The 18,407-nt window shown below is 40.6% G+C and overlaps 3 protein-coding genes, 1 long non-coding RNA gene and 3 other non-coding genes across 7 annotated transcripts; 4 read left to right on the forward strand and 3 right to left on the reverse strand.

Moving 5' to 3' along the window:
• Positions 1–84: 84 nt before the first annotated feature.
• ccdc115 (coiled-coil domain containing 115) lies at positions 85–2,449 on the reverse strand. Its single transcript, XM_046396136.1, has 5 exons — positions 2,167–2,449; positions 1,668–1,771; positions 1,443–1,555; positions 1,151–1,342; positions 85–564 (listed from the first exon to the last, which is right to left on the reverse strand). The coding sequence occupies exons 1-5, from the start codon at positions 2,284–2,286 to the stop codon at positions 425–427; spliced, it is 669 nt and encodes a 222-aa protein (XP_046252092.1). The 5' UTR covers positions 2,287–2,449; the 3' UTR covers positions 85–424.
• Positions 2,450–2,798: 349 nt separating this feature from the next.
• trnae-uuc lies at positions 2,799–2,870 on the reverse strand. Its single transcript has one exon. It is a non-coding gene; the product is annotated as a tRNA-Glu (tRNA).
• A 420-nt stretch (positions 2,871–3,290) lies between these two features.
• On the forward strand, positions 3,291–3,362 carry trnah-gug. The gene has a single exon. It is a non-coding gene; the product is annotated as a tRNA-His (tRNA).
• A 676-nt stretch (positions 3,363–4,038) lies between these two features.
• On the forward strand, positions 4,039–5,383 carry LOC124062975 (EBP cholestenol delta-isomerase). Its single transcript, XM_046396135.1, has 5 exons — positions 4,039–4,116; positions 4,340–4,652; positions 4,729–4,765; positions 4,851–4,981; positions 5,079–5,383. The coding sequence occupies exons 2-5, from the start codon at positions 4,343–4,345 to the stop codon at positions 5,297–5,299; spliced, it is 699 nt and encodes a 232-aa protein (XP_046252091.1). The 5' UTR covers positions 4,039–4,116; positions 4,340–4,342; the 3' UTR covers positions 5,300–5,383.
• Positions 5,384–5,579: 196 nt separating this feature from the next.
• On the forward strand, positions 5,580–5,652 carry trnaf-gaa. Its single transcript has one exon. It is a non-coding gene; the product is annotated as a tRNA-Phe (tRNA).
• A 163-nt stretch (positions 5,653–5,815) lies between these two features.
• Positions 5,816–8,051, reverse strand: fkbpl (FKBP prolyl isomerase like). Its single transcript, XM_046396123.1, has 4 exons — positions 7,863–8,051; positions 7,340–7,513; positions 6,933–7,213; positions 5,816–6,604 (listed from the first exon to the last, which is right to left on the reverse strand). Exons 2-4 carry the CDS (start codon positions 7,509–7,511, stop codon positions 5,939–5,941), a joined length of 1,119 nt encoding a protein of 372 aa, XP_046252079.1. The 5' UTR covers positions 7,512–7,513; positions 7,863–8,051; the 3' UTR covers positions 5,816–5,938.
• Positions 8,052–11,291: 3,240 nt separating this feature from the next.
• Positions 11,292–12,133, forward strand: LOC124062993. Its single transcript, XR_006844032.1, has 2 exons — positions 11,292–11,881; positions 12,053–12,133. It is a non-coding gene; the product is annotated as an uncharacterized LOC124062993 (long non-coding RNA).
• The last annotated feature ends 6,274 nt before the right edge of the window (positions 12,134–18,407 follow it).

Here is an 18,407-nt window from a genome sequence, read left to right on the forward strand (position 1 = left end):
TTTTAAAAAAATTGTCTATTAATAATTAATACATCCATTATTTGCAACTTCTAAATCCCTTATAAAAGATACCTTAACGGAAAGTGGTAGTGGTTCTGTTTATATTTATTACTATTTACAGTATACAACACATATTTTACTGAACAAGAGACTAAGAGAGCACTGACAAACACGTTGGTCTCACACAAGCCACATGGTTAGACAGTGACACAGTCAAAATGGCAGAAAATCAAAAAATATTTTATTATCAATTAATCATTAAAAAGAAACTGCTAAATCTGTAATATCCACTTCAAAATCCGACCGGGAGAATCTCTGTTGAGTTTAGTTGGCCCTGAAGCCTTACCTGCTGTTTCCTGTCACTCTCTGTGGCCACAGGCTCTTCCTAATGACTCACTTATCTCCACTAACTCAGCAGAGTGGTTTAGTCCGCTATCTTCTCCAAATGAGCTGCTGAAGCTTTCTCCTGCAGAACGCGTTTGTCTTTCATGCTGTGCTTCAGCTCCTGCCTGGTTTTCAGCACTGCAGTCTGAAGGGATGCAATCTCAGATGACAGCTCAATTACTGTGTGAAAGAAAAAAAAAAAAGATGAAAGATGAGAAAAGGGATTTACCAGCAGTACGCTAAGATCTGTGTCAGAGGTTTCATCTTGCACAAAGGCATTCAAATACCAAATACCACTGTCACCAATGCAGTTACAATGTTCTTCTGACATGCTTGATTCGGAGCATCGTGTCACAGATTAAGTGCTTTTGATCTAATGTTAATTAGTGCATATTCTCCAATTTAGACTTTGACTTAAATAAACAGGATACTACAATTTTCAATTTCTCTACATTCTATTCTCCTTTATTTCCACCTTTTAAGTTTATATGCTTCCAATGATGTCTATTTCCATATGACTAACATATACACTGAGTATACATGTGCACCTATGTACAAATCAAATGTGTACAGCTCTTGTAACATGGTTGTTTTGGTACATTATGGAGAGTGAGAAGACCTAGCAGCATCTGCTACATACATATAAAATCAAACTGATGACACAATCTGAAGTATATCCTTAAGCAATAACATATTAGCAGAGTAAATGATTGATTGCTTTAACACAGAACAAAGGATGGACTGTTTTGCTAATGTGACTTCATACCTTGCTTGAATGACGACTGTGCTTGTTTAAGAGACTGTGGCACCAGAATCCCAAACCATTTCAGTGGATCTTGCTGGGGACTCTGCTCACTTTTACTTAATGGCGTTACTGCAGGAGCTTTCTCACTACTTGCCTCTTCACCTGCCTCTTTCTCTGCGATATCCTTTTTTGGTTTGATTCTTCTCCTGACACCTATGAAACCACATAATTTGATTAATAAAAAATGCATTATTTCACGTTAAATGCAAACAATGTTCCTTCTGTAACGTCATTTGAACTATGGGGAACTCACCTTCCTCTTGAGGTCCAATATCCTCTACTGACCTTGCATCTTTTCCAACATCATGAGTGCTTTTTTGTTTAACCTTTTCTGTGGAGAACTTCAACTCACCATTGTCCAGTGTTCTGTAACACAGAAATCAAGGTAATTTAAACTTAATTTGACAGTCGATCAGCCGCAGTGGACAACGATTTACCTGGGAGCATTCATGTCTGTGAAACATGACTAAATTCTCACCTTGTATGGACACAGACCAGTGGTTCTATCTCACTCGCATACTGTAGAGCAGAAACCTGTTTGTTTCCCATGGAATATCGAGCCTTGGATATGGAAAACCATCCCTGTGGAGAGCAGGAAATGGCAGCTTTACACACAGGTGCTATAGAAGATGATACAGGATAAAATCTAAGACATAAAACACGAGTGTGATATGCACATACACTTACATTTGGGGACACACGTTTTAAAAACTTAGGCAGGTTTGATGTTGGTTGCTTAGAGGAGAATTCTTCCTGCTTACAACGTATGCTTGATAATAAGGCCTAATTTTCTCAACTAAGCATTTAATTAATTTCCAAAAATTGCCGTTTCAGCTCAATCATGAAAGGCATCTTCAATAACCTGCTTTAATCGTCGCAAGTTCACAGACATGCACATATAAAGAGATAAACGTCTGAAGGTGACAAGCTTGCTACAATGAAATTATAGATGAGCTGTACTTTTATTTGTGTGCTACCTGCTCTATGAGAGAGTTGAGAATGGCTCGTTTCTCCTCCAGTAACTCGAGCTGCTCCATGAAACGGAGCAGCTTTTCGTCCAGTGACAGAGAAGATTCTTCCAGCTCCGAAACAACCATGTCGACTTTTGTTACCAGTTAAAATACTTTTTTATACTGATTTTACCGCCGTCGTTCCGACTAAAAACAGCCGTTCAAAGGTAAAATACACAGCACACAACCATTAACGAGACAACAGAGGTTTGCTGCTTCCGTGTAGCATCATGTGACACTTGACATCACGTGATTAACATCAGCAGTTCATAGAATTACATACAGGTGTTACGTTCTACTACCAATTGCAGTTCAACAACAAAGTAGCGTGTCTCTAGTACTTAAGTTTTGAACTGTGAGTGTAATGTAACTGAAATAATTTATATGTTATCAAAGGAGGCTGTCTATCTGAACATAAGCTAGAGTTACAAAGAATGACGAGCGTCCTCTTTGGTTATGGTCTACTATTCGTATATATCAGCTCCGATTGATAACGATAACACAAAATAACGAATATATTTTCATAACAAATCTGACTTAATAAAGCTGAGTATTTGAGAACTTTCAGTAAAGGAAAAAAAAATTAAACAAAAGAGACGTTCCCATACCGGGAGTCGAACCCGGGCCGCCTGGGTGAAAACCAGGAATCCTAACCGCTAGACCATATGGGACTGGTACTGCGTATAACACCTAATTCCTATATGGACGCATGTTCAGAAACTGTCCTCTTACTTTATTGTAAATGCAGCTACTTAGTATTTACAATAGCAGAGAAAAATAATTACGTTAAGCTATGTAGCTTGGCTATATATTTTAGCTTGCTAATCGCTGACAGTGCTGCAACTTAGCTTGTAGTTAATTAGATGGTAAGTTAGCTCTGATTAGCTTTGCTTTGTGAAAACGACAGTTAAGCCGCTTTTCACGTTGGAAATTGAACACTAATATAGTTAAGTCCCTAATGTAGCAGATCTGGTATCTTGCTAACGAACCAACCCATTTGCTTTACTCCCCCTATTTGACTGTTGATTGGTTTACGCCATACTGATTCTTAAACGCTACAGAACAACGTGTGTCATGACTCCCAGTAGCTCGCCGTGATCGTATAGTGGTTAGTACTCTGCGTTGTGGCCGCAGCAACCCCGGTTCGAATCCGGGTCACGGCAGGGATAAATCCCTGACACGGCTTGGGAGTCTGCTTTTTTCCTTTTTAAATTTTGACATAAGTAATATTTTAAACTTGGATTATGAGGTTATCTCCCTATCATAACGATGGTTACTTATGTTCTGTAGCATGTCCAACTTATTGCTCTTTCATGAGCGCTCCTGTGTGTGTTTGCAAACGTTGCTTTCAGTGCGTGCACAAACAAGTCGGGAATCCATTAATTTGAAAAAAAAACAAAAAACAGCCAATCAAGGAAATAAACAAACAAAAACATAAATTACGACTGGTTTAGTGCTTTTCGTCATCTGTTTCATTATACCCACTTCAATTAGAAAATAGTTATGTATCATTTTTTAATACCCACAAAAATACTTTCTACCGTTTCTCTTTTCATTAAGTTGTATAATAAATTAATGTTCTGATCGAATCGGATGATACACGGACCTTGTATTATGAGCCGTAATTCACCCTTCACCAAATTATTAAATAGTTTACAACTAGTTCACGAAAAGAGAGAGGACTGCGTAAAAGCGTAAGACACGTTTTCATTGGTGGCTGTCAACGACAATGTCCATGTTCCGAGATCAAGAGCCAATCCAAAGGCGTGTAGATCGCATGTGCAGCTATCTCTATGCCTTCGGCCGTCTGATTGGTCTTCACTATCACAAGTAGCCGCCCCCTGCTGTAGTGACTTCCGCGTTGAAGTTTTAAGCAGCATATTTTTTTATTGCGGTTGGCTGGATTCATATTAGTAGGTAAGGACAGAAAACTCATTTATTATTACCCTTCTCTGCTATTGTGATCCTTGAATAATACCAAACCCTAACTATAATAACTGTCTGCAGTGCAAGCGCAAAGTAGAGATGCACAGCAAAGTGTTCATTCTTCAATTAATGACATGCAATGCGATCTTTAATATCACATCGCTGAAATCAATCAGTTCTGAAGAAGAGTGCTGACCATCTTTTCTCGAAATAGAGGATGGATACCACTTCAACTGCTGAAATTCGTCATCCCTTCTGGCCACGGGACCTTTTGATTCCCAATTATGTCGCCAATGACCGGTCGATGTCAGAGATTCTGGTGTTCCTGTTTTCCGTTTCTGGGGTGTTTCTGGCTGTGACCTGGCTGATCACGGGCTGGAAAAAGACCACAGGCAGGCTGGGGACATGGAGGCGTCTGGCTGTGTGCTGGTTTGCCGTTTGTGGGTTCATCCATGGTGTCATTGAAGCCTGGTTTTCACTGTATTATGATATAATTCCAGAAGACCAGAGCTTCCTGTCACAGCTCTGTGAGTACAACCAAGAAAAACATGTTTAGAAAACTGTGATGGTGCAGTCTGCTTTAATATGTTGTTTCTCTTCCAGGGAAAGAGTATTCTAAAGGAGACAGTCGATATATGATGTGAGTTAATCATTAGACAGAATAATAAAAACAGAGGGAAAGAAATGTAACTAATTCTTCCCGCTCATGTTTATTTTCTATGTAGAGCAGATAACTTCACTGTCTGTATGGAGACTGTGACTGCATGGCTATGGGGACCTTTCAGCTTCTGGGCTGTGTTTGCCTTTTTAACCAACAAGCCTTACAGATTTGTTCTGCAACTCATCATTTCATTGGGTAAGATAATCTATCGTCACTTATCTTCAGCTGCATGCAAGTTCCAGAAATTAGGGTTGATGGGTCATGGGTCATATATTACATACTCTGATTCCAGGTCAGCTTTACGGAGCTGTGCTTTACTTCTTCACGGAGCACAGAGATGGCTATACTCACAGTGAGTTGGGGCACCCAGTTTACTTCTGGTTCTACTTCGTGTTCATGAATGCGCTGTGGATCGTCATACCGCTGCTGCTCATTGTGGATGCATGGAGACAGATGTCAGCAGCCCAGGCACGCACTGACAACACAAAGTCAGTCAAGTCTAAAAGGAGCTAACCAGGGGTGGACTCGAGCTTTCTGAGGGGTGGGAGAGAAGAACATTAACTTTTTCATCAATAAATTTTTAATGTGTTCACACTACTTTGACGTTAGTCTTCTTTCTATTCATCTCATTACCGTAGTGGTGGTGAATAACTCTTAATCTGCCATACTAATGTAACATGAAAACTCAACTTAATTCAGTGTACTCTCAAACCAACCTACAGAAAGATAACTACAATGAAAACCTTCGTAGAAGATATACAAAATGACAGTATTTATGGGAAGAATATTACCCGCCGAAATAGCTCAGTTGGGAGAGCGTTAGACTGAAGATCTAAAGGTCCCTGGTTCGATCCCGGGTTTCGGCATTTTGACAACGTGAAGGACGAGTGGCTACACTGGAGACACCTTGTGGTCGTCGAGAGAAATGGCGTCATTACTGTATCTATGTACTGTATCTTAAACAGAATATCACCATGATCTCATGCACCCTTTATTATTAAATGAGTATATTAATTGCACCTAAATTACTTTTTGACATGTGGGTTTTATTTATAAATTACATTCAGGAATGCAGCATAGAGATGGGAGAAAAACATGCATTCTCAAAACGACAACAACAATAACTGATATTAATTTGATAATAATGAATATTCAGCTGAACATTTTGCTGAGTTTGAGTCCCAACTGTGCGTTCGTCTCTTTCTCTTTACTTGCTATGTTTTTAAGAGCCTTCAAAGCAGCAGGCGAGTCTGGCTGTAACTCCAGAAGTTTCCTAAATGCTTGCCTGGCCTCCTCCAGTTCATTCACCATCTGGCAGGCTTGGCCCAGTCGGTACCAGGCTTTAGCCCCACTGGGTTCCAGCTGAGTAGCTTTAGCTGCACTGGCCTTAGCCTGCTCTGGCTGATTCAGTTTGAGCTGGCACAGGGACAGGTTTGAGTGGAGCTCCGCTTTGGTTATTTGGAATTCATCAGCTGAAGGAAGGCACTGTGTTTTATCACCAGTGTTAGTGTCTCTCTGCTCCTCCGTTTCCCGCTCTTGTCCTTTTGTCTTCACCTCTCTGACGTGGCCGTAGAGAGTGATGAGAAGTCTGAGGGCTCGACTATAGCTGTCAGCTGCACCCCACACGTCTCCACTCCTAAATCTCACTCCACCCCTCTCTTTGTGTGACTTCACCCACTCCCACTTTTCACCAGGAGCCATCTCCCAGGATTCCTTGCCTGGCGTAAAAGTTTTCAGTTCAACCGTGACACACAAAGGCAGGTTTTCCTCAGCTGGATGGGGAACATCTGGTCCATTTTCCACTGGAGAAATCAGAATCTGAGAAACAAAACACAATAATTAAACTGGCTGTATACGCTCACACACAAAAATAAGACTAAAAATAAAACTAAAACTGTTCTGTGTAACTGGTAAGCCTGTAGTCTGTCTTTGAAAATTAAGGCTCTAATGTCAAGCAGTATTGGCAGGAGATCTGAAACTTACAATTTTCTTGCCACATAAAAGCAATATGTGATACTGCAAATAAAAAAAAACCCTAATGATTGATACTGTCCATTTTCACTTATCATTTGAATCAAACATTGTAAAAGATAACATGCCACCAAAAGTTGTACTGAATTATTTCACAGTTCATCGTCAGTCTTACCTCACATTTCTCTCCTGCTTTCATCCTCTCCATGCACGTTTCTGTGATATCACACTGACCCTCCCCAAGCCTCAGTGTCGTCCAGTCACCCAGTGGGACCTGCAGCACAGAGTCCTGACACCTCGGGAAGGCTGAGGCCACCTCTTCTGTCGCCTCAGTGTCGGACACCTTCTCATTTCCCTTTTCACAGACTGAACTCTCTTCTTCAACCCTTTCAGCTTTGAGCCGCACTCGAACTCGACACAGTGAACCCAACCTTGGCCAGTAACTGGACGGGCACGCTAGGCAAGACAAAGAGAAGTTACGTGAGCTGTTTAACTGGAACCTTCATATATTCCTATTGTAAAGATACAGAGTGAAAATGGATCACTGACATTAAGAAGGAAAGCAACAGAAAAGGATCATACACGCATCATCTCCAGAATTAACTGGAGTCTGTTGAATCCCCTCTCCTGTTCGCTTTAGCTGGACTTTCCAAAGGCCTCTGGGACACACCGAAATCCAGGAGGTGACACACACGCCATCATGACCACCGTCATCATGCACCGTCTCTGAAGACTGATCCATCCACTCATCCATCCCTGCGTTCATAAAAATATTAACACACAAGCAAGCCGTTTTCTTATCTTCACACAGCTGTTTTCATGCACAATTTGCACACAATTACAGCTATATTTACAGTAAAATCTTGTCATCCCGTTTGGGATAATCACAGGTAAATAAGTCATTCTCAGTCTCTGAATAAACAAAGCTGGAGCACAGAGAAACAGTGTCTTCATACGCATAACATGAAGTAAATTTACCAGCAGCATTAGCACACCTAACTAGCCAGATAGCTTTGGCGGCAAATCAAAGCAACTGAGTTTCATTATTCTAAATAACGCGCACGCTCGTTAAGTGTTACGTTTAATCAAAGGACACATATCTTACCTCATATACGAGTCTGAGAGTCGGAACTAGCTATCCCATCAATCAGAATCTCATAACTTGTCAACTGGTTAGATTAAAGACAAACGTCAGGTACTCTTCTTCTACTACTCCCAGCGCCCTTCTTCTTCTTCTTCATTCATAATGGCGTGTGAGAAGCCAGCTCATAGGCGCATTAGTGCCACCCATTGTACCGGAGTGTAAAATCAACTTATTTCGATCTGGATATGCGCTGTACTATATAGACAAAAGTATTGGGATAGGGCTGTTTTTGACTGGGTGGGTTGTTTTTGATGCTAACCCCATCCAACACCTTTTGGGATGAACTGGAACAGGGAATACAAGCCAGGCCCTTTCATCCAACATCAGTAATTGATCTCACTATTGCTCTACTTCATGAATGGACAAAAACTCCCACAGAAACACAAAATGTTGTGGAAAGCCTTCCCAGAAGAGTGGAAGCCGTTATAGCTGCAAAGCTGTCTAAGTATTCAGAATGTGATGTCATTAAAGTCCCTGTTGGTGTAACTACATTTATAGGCATATAGAGAAATGTAATATACATCACAATTGTCATGTAATAACATGACATTTGTCTATATAAAGTGTGTTTAATTTGGATATTTTCCCACCAATGTTTTTTGCATCAGTAAAATAGCATTACAAGTACACAAGTCATGCTCATGCATATTGCTGTCTACAAATTTCATCTCATCTCACCCACTTTTTTAAATCTGTCTGTAAGCAGACACACATACTATAACTCATGTTATACTCTGTTATTACATAACGTGTCGCAATATATTTCTTTATTGATACACACAAACATTAAGAAGAATTAATCATACATACTATTCTCATGTATACTCTTGCAGTAGGCTACACTGATGTTGTAATGTTAATGTTCTTATAATTTAGAATTTAATCACTCTTCTATAGTTTCTATCTATATTCATAGTCTTATTTCATATATATTCTAATTGTTTCTTTTATTTTTTTTATAAATGAATTCTATACTCTAAAAATTATTGAAAAAAGGATGCTTAGGTTGTTTTTATTGATACTTGGTGAATTATGGGCCAAAGCTTAATCTGTTAGATTACAACATCGGATTTAGAAAACTGTTTAGTGCCTTACTGCGTCTTTACTAATGAAAATACAGACACTAACACACACGCACACACAAAAACACACACATACTCAAGCACAGTTTACATCTCTGCCTGTGTACTGACCTTTGACTTGTACCACTCGTGTTTAAGGCCGGTGTGTTAATCTGTCCTGTCAGTATGAGTTAGGGCTCTATCTTCTGAGCACTAGAAACCATTAGGTCTATCAGAGGAATACCACACTGGGCCGCCAATGTGTATATATGTGTGTTTGTGTGTGTGTGTGTGTGTGTGTGTGTGTTAGTGTATGAGACAGTATGAAAGACAGAAAGAGAGAGAAACAGACAGAAAGGAAGAGGTTCTCTTGAGATACAATCTGTCCTCTTATTTGGAGCCTCCTTTTTGACCCTTGATGAGCATGAGATGTGATAATAAACTTCATCACCAGTTAAAGAGAACCATGCATGTTTAATGTTAGGTATACAGGAGTGAATCTCATGGCAGGCATCTAGAGCTCGTAAAAAATTTATAAAAGTCCAATTAAAATCAGCATTACTACAATTTCTACAGTTAAAGTTGATCTTTACATCACGGCACAGTGTATTTAAGGAACAACTAGTCTTCTTTACATCATCAGAAAAAAGTGTACATATACTTTTAAAATGACTGACAGAAAGTTCCTGTTCCTTATAAAACAGTCGGTCAGTGGTGTATTTATTAGGTTATGTATATGTGGCTGAAAAGTTACATCGCAGGTTGAGATAATTTGTGAGTTAAATTTCAGATTAATAAATGATTTGTAGTTTGATTGATTTGAAGAAATAATTAAATAATAATATTTTTTTGTCTTAAAAAAACTCACCACCACATCAGTATTGATCATGTGGTCCATCTTATGTCCTGTTGTGTCATTTTAAGTCAGTAGGTGGCAGCATTTAGCTGTGATGTAAAGTTGCTGGCTCACAAAGCAAACGGTTGCAGAAAGGAGCGACTCGCTGCATTCACTCACTGCTGTTAACTCATTTTTCCAGGTCAGTTTATGACTCAGACTATGTTCTCAACGTATAGGAGACTGTGCAAACATCTGTGGTTTTCTGGTCATCTTATGGTAAAATGACCCACAGCTGTCTGATGAGTGTTTTCCTGTGGTGTTTTTTTTTTTTTTTTAAATTAAGGGATAAGTTAGATAGCAAGGTTTCAGTTTAAATTAACACTCTGCATTAGTGCTTTAACAAATGCAGATGCACTGAAAGGGTCAGGCAATAAAGGACTCTGGAGGACACTGGAGGAAAAGAAACTGTTTTGGTATCAATGCGCAGACACGTTACGGTATCAAAAATGTAAGTTAATTTAAGCGTGGTAGGTGATTGCCTTAAATTCACTCTTCCAAAATGCTAATATTTTTTTAACTGTATGCATTTTGAATTTTCAATGACATTTCTTGAGAATATATAAAAGAAAAAAAAATCTAACTTAGAGCATACAAGATCAAAGGGTAGCAAAGAGTTTGCATCTCATCTCACAAACATCCTTCTCCTTTGAGTCTACAAACACCATCCCACCACAAACCAGAACCTTCTCCATGTGTTACCAATATCTTCTCCTTCTCCTCTGCTCCGCTTGTCGACCATCTCCCTTCAACCCCCTTCACCTTCCCCTTGGCTCCCTCCTGACTTCCCAGCTGGCCTCTTGTGAAACATCCCAGTAGGTAAGTTCAGAAGCATGTATCCCAGGGCTCGTGGACTGTTCGATGTTCGCCAGAAGGGCGTTGCAACCTGCCAGTAGTTGGGTCCAGGGAACATCTGCAACCTCAGTAGCCAGGGTTTTGCACTGCTCGGAGGATTGGTACGACCTCTGAGGGGTTCAACATGCGTCATTCAGGGAAAAGGTGGAGCAAGACAGGTGAATAAAGTAGAGATATGTGCCAGATAGAAGAAAACATTTAATGATCAGAACAAAGGATAGATAGATAGATAGAAATAGATAGAAAGTCAATCCCAACACACAGACTACTAACACAATTTAGAGTTTCCTTTTAATCCACGATATGGTTGCCATCTTCTTAATAGAATTGGACAGCAGCCCTCTTTGAAGACAAACTTGTGCCCCCACAAAAATATTCTAAACACTGAGCTTGTCTAACATTCTGCCAGTGTTTGTGTTTGTTTTTTCCTCATGAAAGTGGAGGCCACTCACCCGTAATCCCTCTATTACACATTCCCTAACACTCTCAGACAGTAACACACGCACACACAAATACACACACACACACACACACACACACAACCTCCACGACCCTGGCCGGCCAGAGGCTAACTCGTAAACAGATCGGGCCACACGACGGGGTGTTTATTCCTCACAGTGCAAGGGACCGCTGCACATAATGTTGCAAGCATGTACATGTGAGTGCGCTGAGCACTTTGTCTGGTGTTACTCCCTCCGGACTGTTTGTTGCGTTTAGTGTAAGACACTGACAACAGGCTCGGAGTTCACTATGTAAACTCAAGGCAGAAGGCAGAAGCTTTATTCTGTGGTTCCCACACTCAGCGCTAACACAATCCACAAATTAGATAAAATAAAGGGTCATCATAGCTCAGTCCGACTCCTCCACCCACCTGTGTTCAAAAATTAAACGTCAGATCTGAGCTTCTCTGGCTCAAGTCAAACCCTGAAAAACAGCATTATACACTTGATGAAAAACATTGTGATTGTAGTCATCTGAATTACTTCACCGTGTCCTATTGTACGGTGAGGTTTTTGGGCGGATGCTGTACTGTACCAATGAGCTGCCAGTCCTTAAGACTTTCATTTATTGAGGTTTCCAGGTCAAGTGGGGATCAGGGCTGATCCTGAGGCTGATTAGACCCACTGAAACGATAGGGTCAAGAGAGACAGATCTAAGGAAGCTGAAAGGTATCACTCTACAATATAAATGGCATATTGTATCTATTGCTGTTGTTTGAGTATTGCATTATGACCAATCAGTTAAAAAACTAAGCCTGTCTTGGTGCTCTGCCTTGTAATTCAGAATGATTGCCAGCAGAGTTGCACAAGCAGTGAAGTATGACTTTTCTCTTCCATTAGCAGTGATGGAGCAGAGTCTGCCAGGTCAGGGCTATTCATCTACATTATAATGTCATGATGAGATTACTTCAACTACAAGGGCAAAAAACAGGCTCTCAGTTCAACTCCCAGGGTAACAAGATATCATAGTATTGCATCCTTACGTGGCAGATGCGCTGCTACATGCACATTTTAAGCGATGCACTCCTGAAACTGTTAACTACAAAGTGTGCATTGACTGCTATTGAAACTAAATGATTTTTAGAACACGCAAGATATTTCAGCACTGTCCACACATCACTGTTCAAGCTTTCATAGAAAACACATCTAAACATTTTTACGGCTTTCTGGATAAAGACAGGATCTCTTTCAGCAACAGACCAAGACACAACCTCTGTCTCATTGCTGGACAGTGACAAGGAGTATTATCATGAACAATTGTCATATACTTGAAACCAATTCCATGGTTAACTACTTTTAATGAGATCTACTACCTGCACTGTGATGCACCGTTTAATAAAGTTCATACTGTTTCATTTTGTCATTTTTCTTTTCCATTAACACTTTATATTTTCTAATAAAAGAATTAATATTCAAACCTACAGAGCATATTTGCACATTTTTTTGGACGGTTTATTAATTGCCTGTAAGTGCCTGCACTTTCAGTGTTGATATGTTCATGCATATAGCACTTCCCTTTGTCCTGCATGTATTTCATACATGTATACTATGTTGTACCCTAAGGCTATGTACTGGATATATTTATTTTAATATATGGCATCTTGGGTACAAAAAAGAAAATCCTTTGAAAACTGAATGAATAAAATTTTATATCATCTTATCTCTCTTACTTACACATCACATAAATATGGTTGAAAACCAGTCAAGCCTAGTTTATCATTCTTGATAAAGACATACATTTTGCATCATATGCATTTTAGAGCTTGCATTGCAATAAGTAAAACATGCGCAACATACTGTGGTCTGTGTATAATGTATGGAAATCAGTATTATATTCACATCAAATTGTCTCACTCGTTACATTAAATGAGAGTATTTAACTTCTAATGCTGTTTAAGACAAAGACAATGGACTATCTTGCCTGTCGTTCTGTAGTGTGACCATTTGAAATGATTAAATCTGCTCCCTCGCACAGACACACACAAACACACACAGCGTGCCACTACTTGACCATTACTGAACGCATTTAAAACATAGCAGGCTAATAATGTGTGTGCCCACCAGCAATATGGGGAATCTGGCATTAAGCTAGGGTAAATTTGTTTTATCTGGAGCATAAACAGAGTTAACTCCATTATGTTGTTTCTCTGGGGGCCAGTTATACAGTCGGACCTGCACAGCCTGAGTGGGAACCCACTGAGGGGAGGAGATGGCTATCAGGAGCCACAGGGCAGTTGGGGGACCGTTTTTATCGATGCACACACTGTAATGGGGTTTTCCTGTGAGGGGGCCGGACAGAGGGTTTTGGTTTTTTTTTGACAGAGCTTTCATGTGTTCTTATGCTGTGGTGTGTGATCAGAGAAAGTCACTGTGAGCCATTAGGCCTCCGCACGCACTCATACTTGCACACATCTGGATATGCTTCTTCTAAAACAGTCAAACTTACATACAATCTGGCAGTCCATGTGACCTTTTAATACCATCTAAGCACTTTTAGATAAAGTCAGTTCAAGTGGGTGTATTCCACCATCAGTGAATGACCGCCGTATGTGTGTGCTCTCTCACATACACACACACATGCACACACCACCTGCTCATGTCACGTCACACTGCTTGCGTGCTATTATGTCCAAGATTTCCTGTAAATGATAAATTTATGTGCTCATTCCTGTCAGATATCTACAAAAGATTATTCAAGAATATTAACCAAGTAATCTCTATACAGCTGATCTACTGTCAGTAGAACAGTAGAAGCAGTATCTGTCTTGATGCAATCTTTGACTGGGTTTGAGGTTAAAGTTTGGTTGACATATACACAAAGATTTTACAGCTGTGTTTAGAAAAAAACCATGTCTGTTAGGCCTGTATAGGATTAGCATAGCAATGTATCAGCTGCTCAGAGTTAACTTGGCACATGTGAGGCACATCCACGTGCATCTCTTCTTAAAAAGCAAGTTATCTCATCGTGGGTTGAGAGAGAGTAGAGGAGGCACAGTTAGGTAGAAAGAGCCAGGCTAAGGTAGGCTAAGGTAGGCTAAGGCAGGCTAAGGTAGGCTAAGTTAACCAGTGACAAGAAGAAACCGACAAGATTACAGAAGTCAACTGGCCAGCTGTGATTTACATCAGAGTTAAGTTTGGTTCAAGGTCTGAGGTGCATGGAGGGGGTGAGCACCTCTAATTCAGACCAGTCTCCACTCAAAGTAACAGTTAGCAGCTCCACAGTTTGTTAGCAGCCGTGTGTCTGTCAGTTAGGTCTACACTTTGCGGTTTCACGCAGAGTTCTCGACAAGCTGCGTCAATCAGTCAAGGGCTGCACTTGGTTGGTGGTAAGTTGTCCACTAACCAAATGCCATAAGGAAAGGAAAAACTAAAACTGTGATGATAGGAATTAGTCGTGTTAATGTGGAACATTCTGAGGTTGCTCTTGATATTGCACTCCTTCTTCTGACCTTCAGGTGCCTGCTAGTCCGTTTGTAGTCGGGACTAGTTGATCTGTGAGAATCCAACCTTCTTACTGTGTGGTCGTGCCAGTCCATCTGAATTTAATGATGGCGGTGGCAATGCAGTCAGTGCCCCGTAAACAAGCAGATTTGCTCTCACTTGCATGTTTTGAATTCTCAGATTTGCCCCACTTACCCAATGAAGCTGCCAAGGTAGGGATCCATGTTTTTGAGACTGATGTTGTCAGTGTGAATCACTAGTGGGGAAGCTGTTTTGCAGCATATGCAACTTGTGTCTTCCTGATGCTCAGGGTCAGTCTCAGGAGCTTATACATTTGAGCAAATGCATTAAGGATGCTGCAGAACCACCTCTGAATGGGCAAAACGTGTTGCTCATCATTGAAGCACCTTAAACAATTTCCTTAGAATGACTTCACTGGTGAATTTCTGTACCCTATGGTGCTCTTTCATAACAAATTTCTGAGGGAATCATCCTGAAATACTGAAATCAGAAGTATCAGAACCAATATGTTCCCTCTAAGTTGTCAGAGCACCCCTGTACCCTGGAGAGAGACATAAGCCAGTATTAAGACAGAAAAGGGCAGCCCACCCATTGTAGTCCAACATGCGGGGGGCAGATGTAGAGGCATGCGCACCAGGCTCCTTTCAGAGTACAAAAGGTTGATCTAAATAAGACCCAGCTGACGTTGCTGTTTTCTCCTCATACCCAGCCTTCTCGCTCTCTGGTCCTCCATCTCTCACTCATCTTTTCAGGCCTCTTTTACCAACCCTCTCGCACCGTTTGACCTATGACTTGGTGCCCATACTTTTTCATATCTCTGCCCCCTTCTTTTGTTCTGCTTGGAGTGGGTGTGTGTGTGCTGCAGATCTCAGGGGAGCAGGTAAAGAATAAATCTGTAGTAGTTCTGACATCTCACAGTCTCTGGTTCCCATTTGGTCTGATGCCCTGCAATCAGTCACTTTTCACTCTCCTTCTTCCCTTACTTTCCCGTTCATTGTTCTCATTCTTACAAAGCCTTGTGAAGTTCTTCCTGCTGAACACTGAATTAATATCATGCACTTCACAAACACCCTCATCCAAACCAATGCCATCCACTCTGATCATGTCTCTCTTATATCTATAAGGCATTGTGAGGAGCAGTGTTATATTGCCACACAGTCTTAACGATTACATGAGCAGACTCTGTGAGTATTGTTGCTGACAGCTCACAGCAGCAGCAATGGTGGTGGTGGTGGGGGGGGAGTTCCTGCCCAGGTCTTTCATCTCCAGTCCTATCAGCTTGATCAGTGAAACCGCTTAGTGTGGACATGTGTTTCCCCTGCTAACAGTCTGCTACAGGGCACAAATGCACACATACACACTAAACAAGCGAGAGAGCGTCTGTTTCAAATCCGACAGAGAGCAGGCCGATAAGGCCATCTGCAGGATTTACAAAACCTTTAACTTGTTGCTCATGCAACACCATGTGAAGTCTGTCTTCTCTTGATGCTCAATTTGAAAAGAGGACAGCAAGAAATGAAAAGCAAAACTCTATTAATAGTTCACTCGTAAATTCAGAAATTATGCTTTGAAAAAGTCATACTTGATATGCTTGAAACTGCTACAAAGGGTATAACTTCTAGCTCCCCATCTGTGCACTATTAGATATGCAAGTATAATTAAATAAGTAAGAATTAATGCACTACTTGAGAATTTTGCTTATTTGCTTTCTTTCTTTGTTATATAAAACTCTTGTTGATATCACATCTGCCTGTTTAATATGAAACCTGAGCCAGGACACGGTTAGCATAAAGACTCATAACAGGAGGAAACAGATAGCTCGGCTTTGTCCTAAGGTCACAAAATCCAACTACCAACTATTTAATCTGTCCAAACATATTGTTATTTCTTAAGCAAAAATGGCAATAATTCACTAGTCCCAGCATTTGGACTGTAGACTGGACGGCACACATAATTTAAATGGGGATTGGCTGTCTAAAGTTATACGTTTCTTGTCAGAGTAATAGCACAAGTATGTAAAATAATGGTTTGACAAGGCAAAACTAGTGCTCGCTCAGAAGTACATAGAAGTGGTGACATCAGTTTACCAGCTCCATATATAAGCTTTTGTAATTTCCAAGCTGGCAAAAAGTCAAAAAGCTGCAAGGGAACGTCGGCTTCAAAGTGAAAACATTTTCTTGGTAAAGAACACCAGATTTCACGCCATATTTTAACAATGGTCTTGTTGTGGTCGGCTGAAGCAGCCCAGGAAAAATGGCGTATTCCTGGCAGCAGACTGGTACTTGTCCTGGACTGTCAGAGTGTGTTATACGTTTCTGCCTATCGGCACAGATAAGCTAACTAAGTGAACATTGTTCTCCTTGTCATCGAGTCGGTGCAGCTAACATGTACCTGCTCATTGGTGAATTTGTTTGCCGCATCGTCCACTGGGATCAAAGCCCCAGCGCATCCTCTCCTTGCTTTTACAGGGGTGGATAACCTGTAGCCGAAACGAAACGTGTTTTGGATGACAAAGATGGTGTTGCTTACAGACTGACAGGTACAACGAGAGAGATCCCCCTGAAGATGACAGGACTGATGGGTGTCAGTCCCAGTCTAGCTGCTCTTCAGTTCAGGGTCTCTAAGAGGTCTCTCTCTGCCACTATTTCCCAGTACCACAGATGTCACACAGTCATTCTCTTTACCTTCTTCTTCTCTGGATTTGGCAGACCAGACACTACAATGGTGTATTGTCACCATACAGTTTGTTATTAATGCTCCTCTTGACGGTTATTTGTATTTCATTTGTATATGGTAGAGAACTACACAGATGTTGAATCTGTTTCTTCATTTTTAGTCTAGTTATCCTGGCTGAAGTGTGCAGAATAAAAATAGTTTCTCAATAGTTTTGCTAAAAAGTATTGTTTATAAACCAGTGTTGAAGTCATATCAGTGCCAGTAGAATGAGTGAGGTTTGATGTGATGGCGGAGGTTAAGTGAAGAGGGCAGGATGCTTAAGGAGTCTGAGTGCGGGAGCTTAGTGCAGGAGAATGAATGAGACAGAAGACCACCAAAGAGGTCCTTGGAATGAAATCAGATGCACATGTTGAAACATCCAGGCATTGCAACATTTGTGTGTGAGGATCAGGGCTGGTAGAGCAAGTCGGACATGCATCAGGGGAGGGTGGGCTTAGATATCTGCGGCAGAGATGACAGCTAATCTCACAATGTAAGTAATCCTAACAAAAGATCCCAACACCCCTCAAACTTTCAGGTGAAAATAGCACCTAACAGTGTAGATTCACTCAAGGCAATTGTACTGTCCTTGCCTATTTCCATTTTATGCTACTTACAAATTTCAGAGGTGATCTTTTATTGCACAACATTAATCTCATGCATAAATTTAGTAGTTGCTTTTCAGATTAAGCCTTTAGATATTTATCTGCTGGGATCTTTCTATCATCTATACATCTACTAACAGCTATATAATCAGAAACTGCAGTACAGAAATGTCAAACTAGGCTTGAGGTCATTTAAAACCAGGGTTACTTAAGGCTTATCTACCGGAGAGGTCTGCTGAAATGATGCTCGATATACATTGATCGCTCAATATTAACGTAAAATACACCATTATATCAGAGTCCATATTTCTGATATTGATATTTTAAGTACATTTAGCTGATAATACCTCTACAGTAAAAACAGCTGTTTAAATGCAGAACTTTTAACTGTAATGGAGTATGTTTTAAATTGT

Source organism: Scatophagus argus, chromosome 8 (assembly GCF_020382885.2).
Source record: "Scatophagus argus isolate fScaArg1 chromosome 8, fScaArg1.pri, whole genome shotgun sequence".
Classification (NCBI taxonomy): Eukaryota; Metazoa; Chordata; class Actinopteri; family Scatophagidae; genus Scatophagus; species Scatophagus argus.

Excerpts from the sequence above, each read along its gene's own strand:
- ccdc115 (XM_046396136.1), bottom strand. The coding sequence starts at position 2,286 with ATGGTTGTTTCGGAGCTGGAAGAATCTTCTCTGTCACTGGACGAAAAG. Across the intron at positions 1,556-1,667 it reads CTGGTCTGTGTCCATACAAG|AACACTGGACAATGGTGAGT; the intron begins GTGAGAATTTAG and ends TCTGTGTTACAG. Across the intron at positions 565-1,150 it reads ACAGTCGTCATTCAAGCAAG|TAATTGAGCTGTCATCTGAG; the intron begins GTATGAAGTCAC and ends TCTTTCACACAG.
- LOC124062975 (XM_046396135.1), top strand. The coding sequence starts at position 4,343 with ATGGATACCACTTCAACTGCTGAAATTCGTCATCCCTTCTGGCCACGG. Across the intron at positions 4,766-4,850 it reads GGAGACAGTCGATATATGAT|AGCAGATAACTTCACTGTCT; the intron begins GTGAGTTAATCA and ends TTTTCTATGTAG. Across the intron at positions 4,982-5,078 it reads GCAACTCATCATTTCATTGG|GTCAGCTTTACGGAGCTGTG; the intron begins GTAAGATAATCT and ends CTCTGATTCCAG.
- fkbpl (XM_046396123.1), bottom strand. The coding sequence starts at position 7,511 with ATGGATGAGTGGATGGATCAGTCTTCAGAGACGGTGCATGATGACGGT. Across the intron at positions 7,214-7,339 it reads TAATTCTGGAGATGATGCGT|CGTGCCCGTCCAGTTACTGG; the intron begins GTATGATCCTTT and ends TGTCTTGCCTAG. Across the intron at positions 6,605-6,932 it reads AAGCAGGAGAGAAATGTGAG|ATTCTGATTTCTCCAGTGGA; the intron begins GTAAGACTGACG and ends TTTGTTTCTCAG.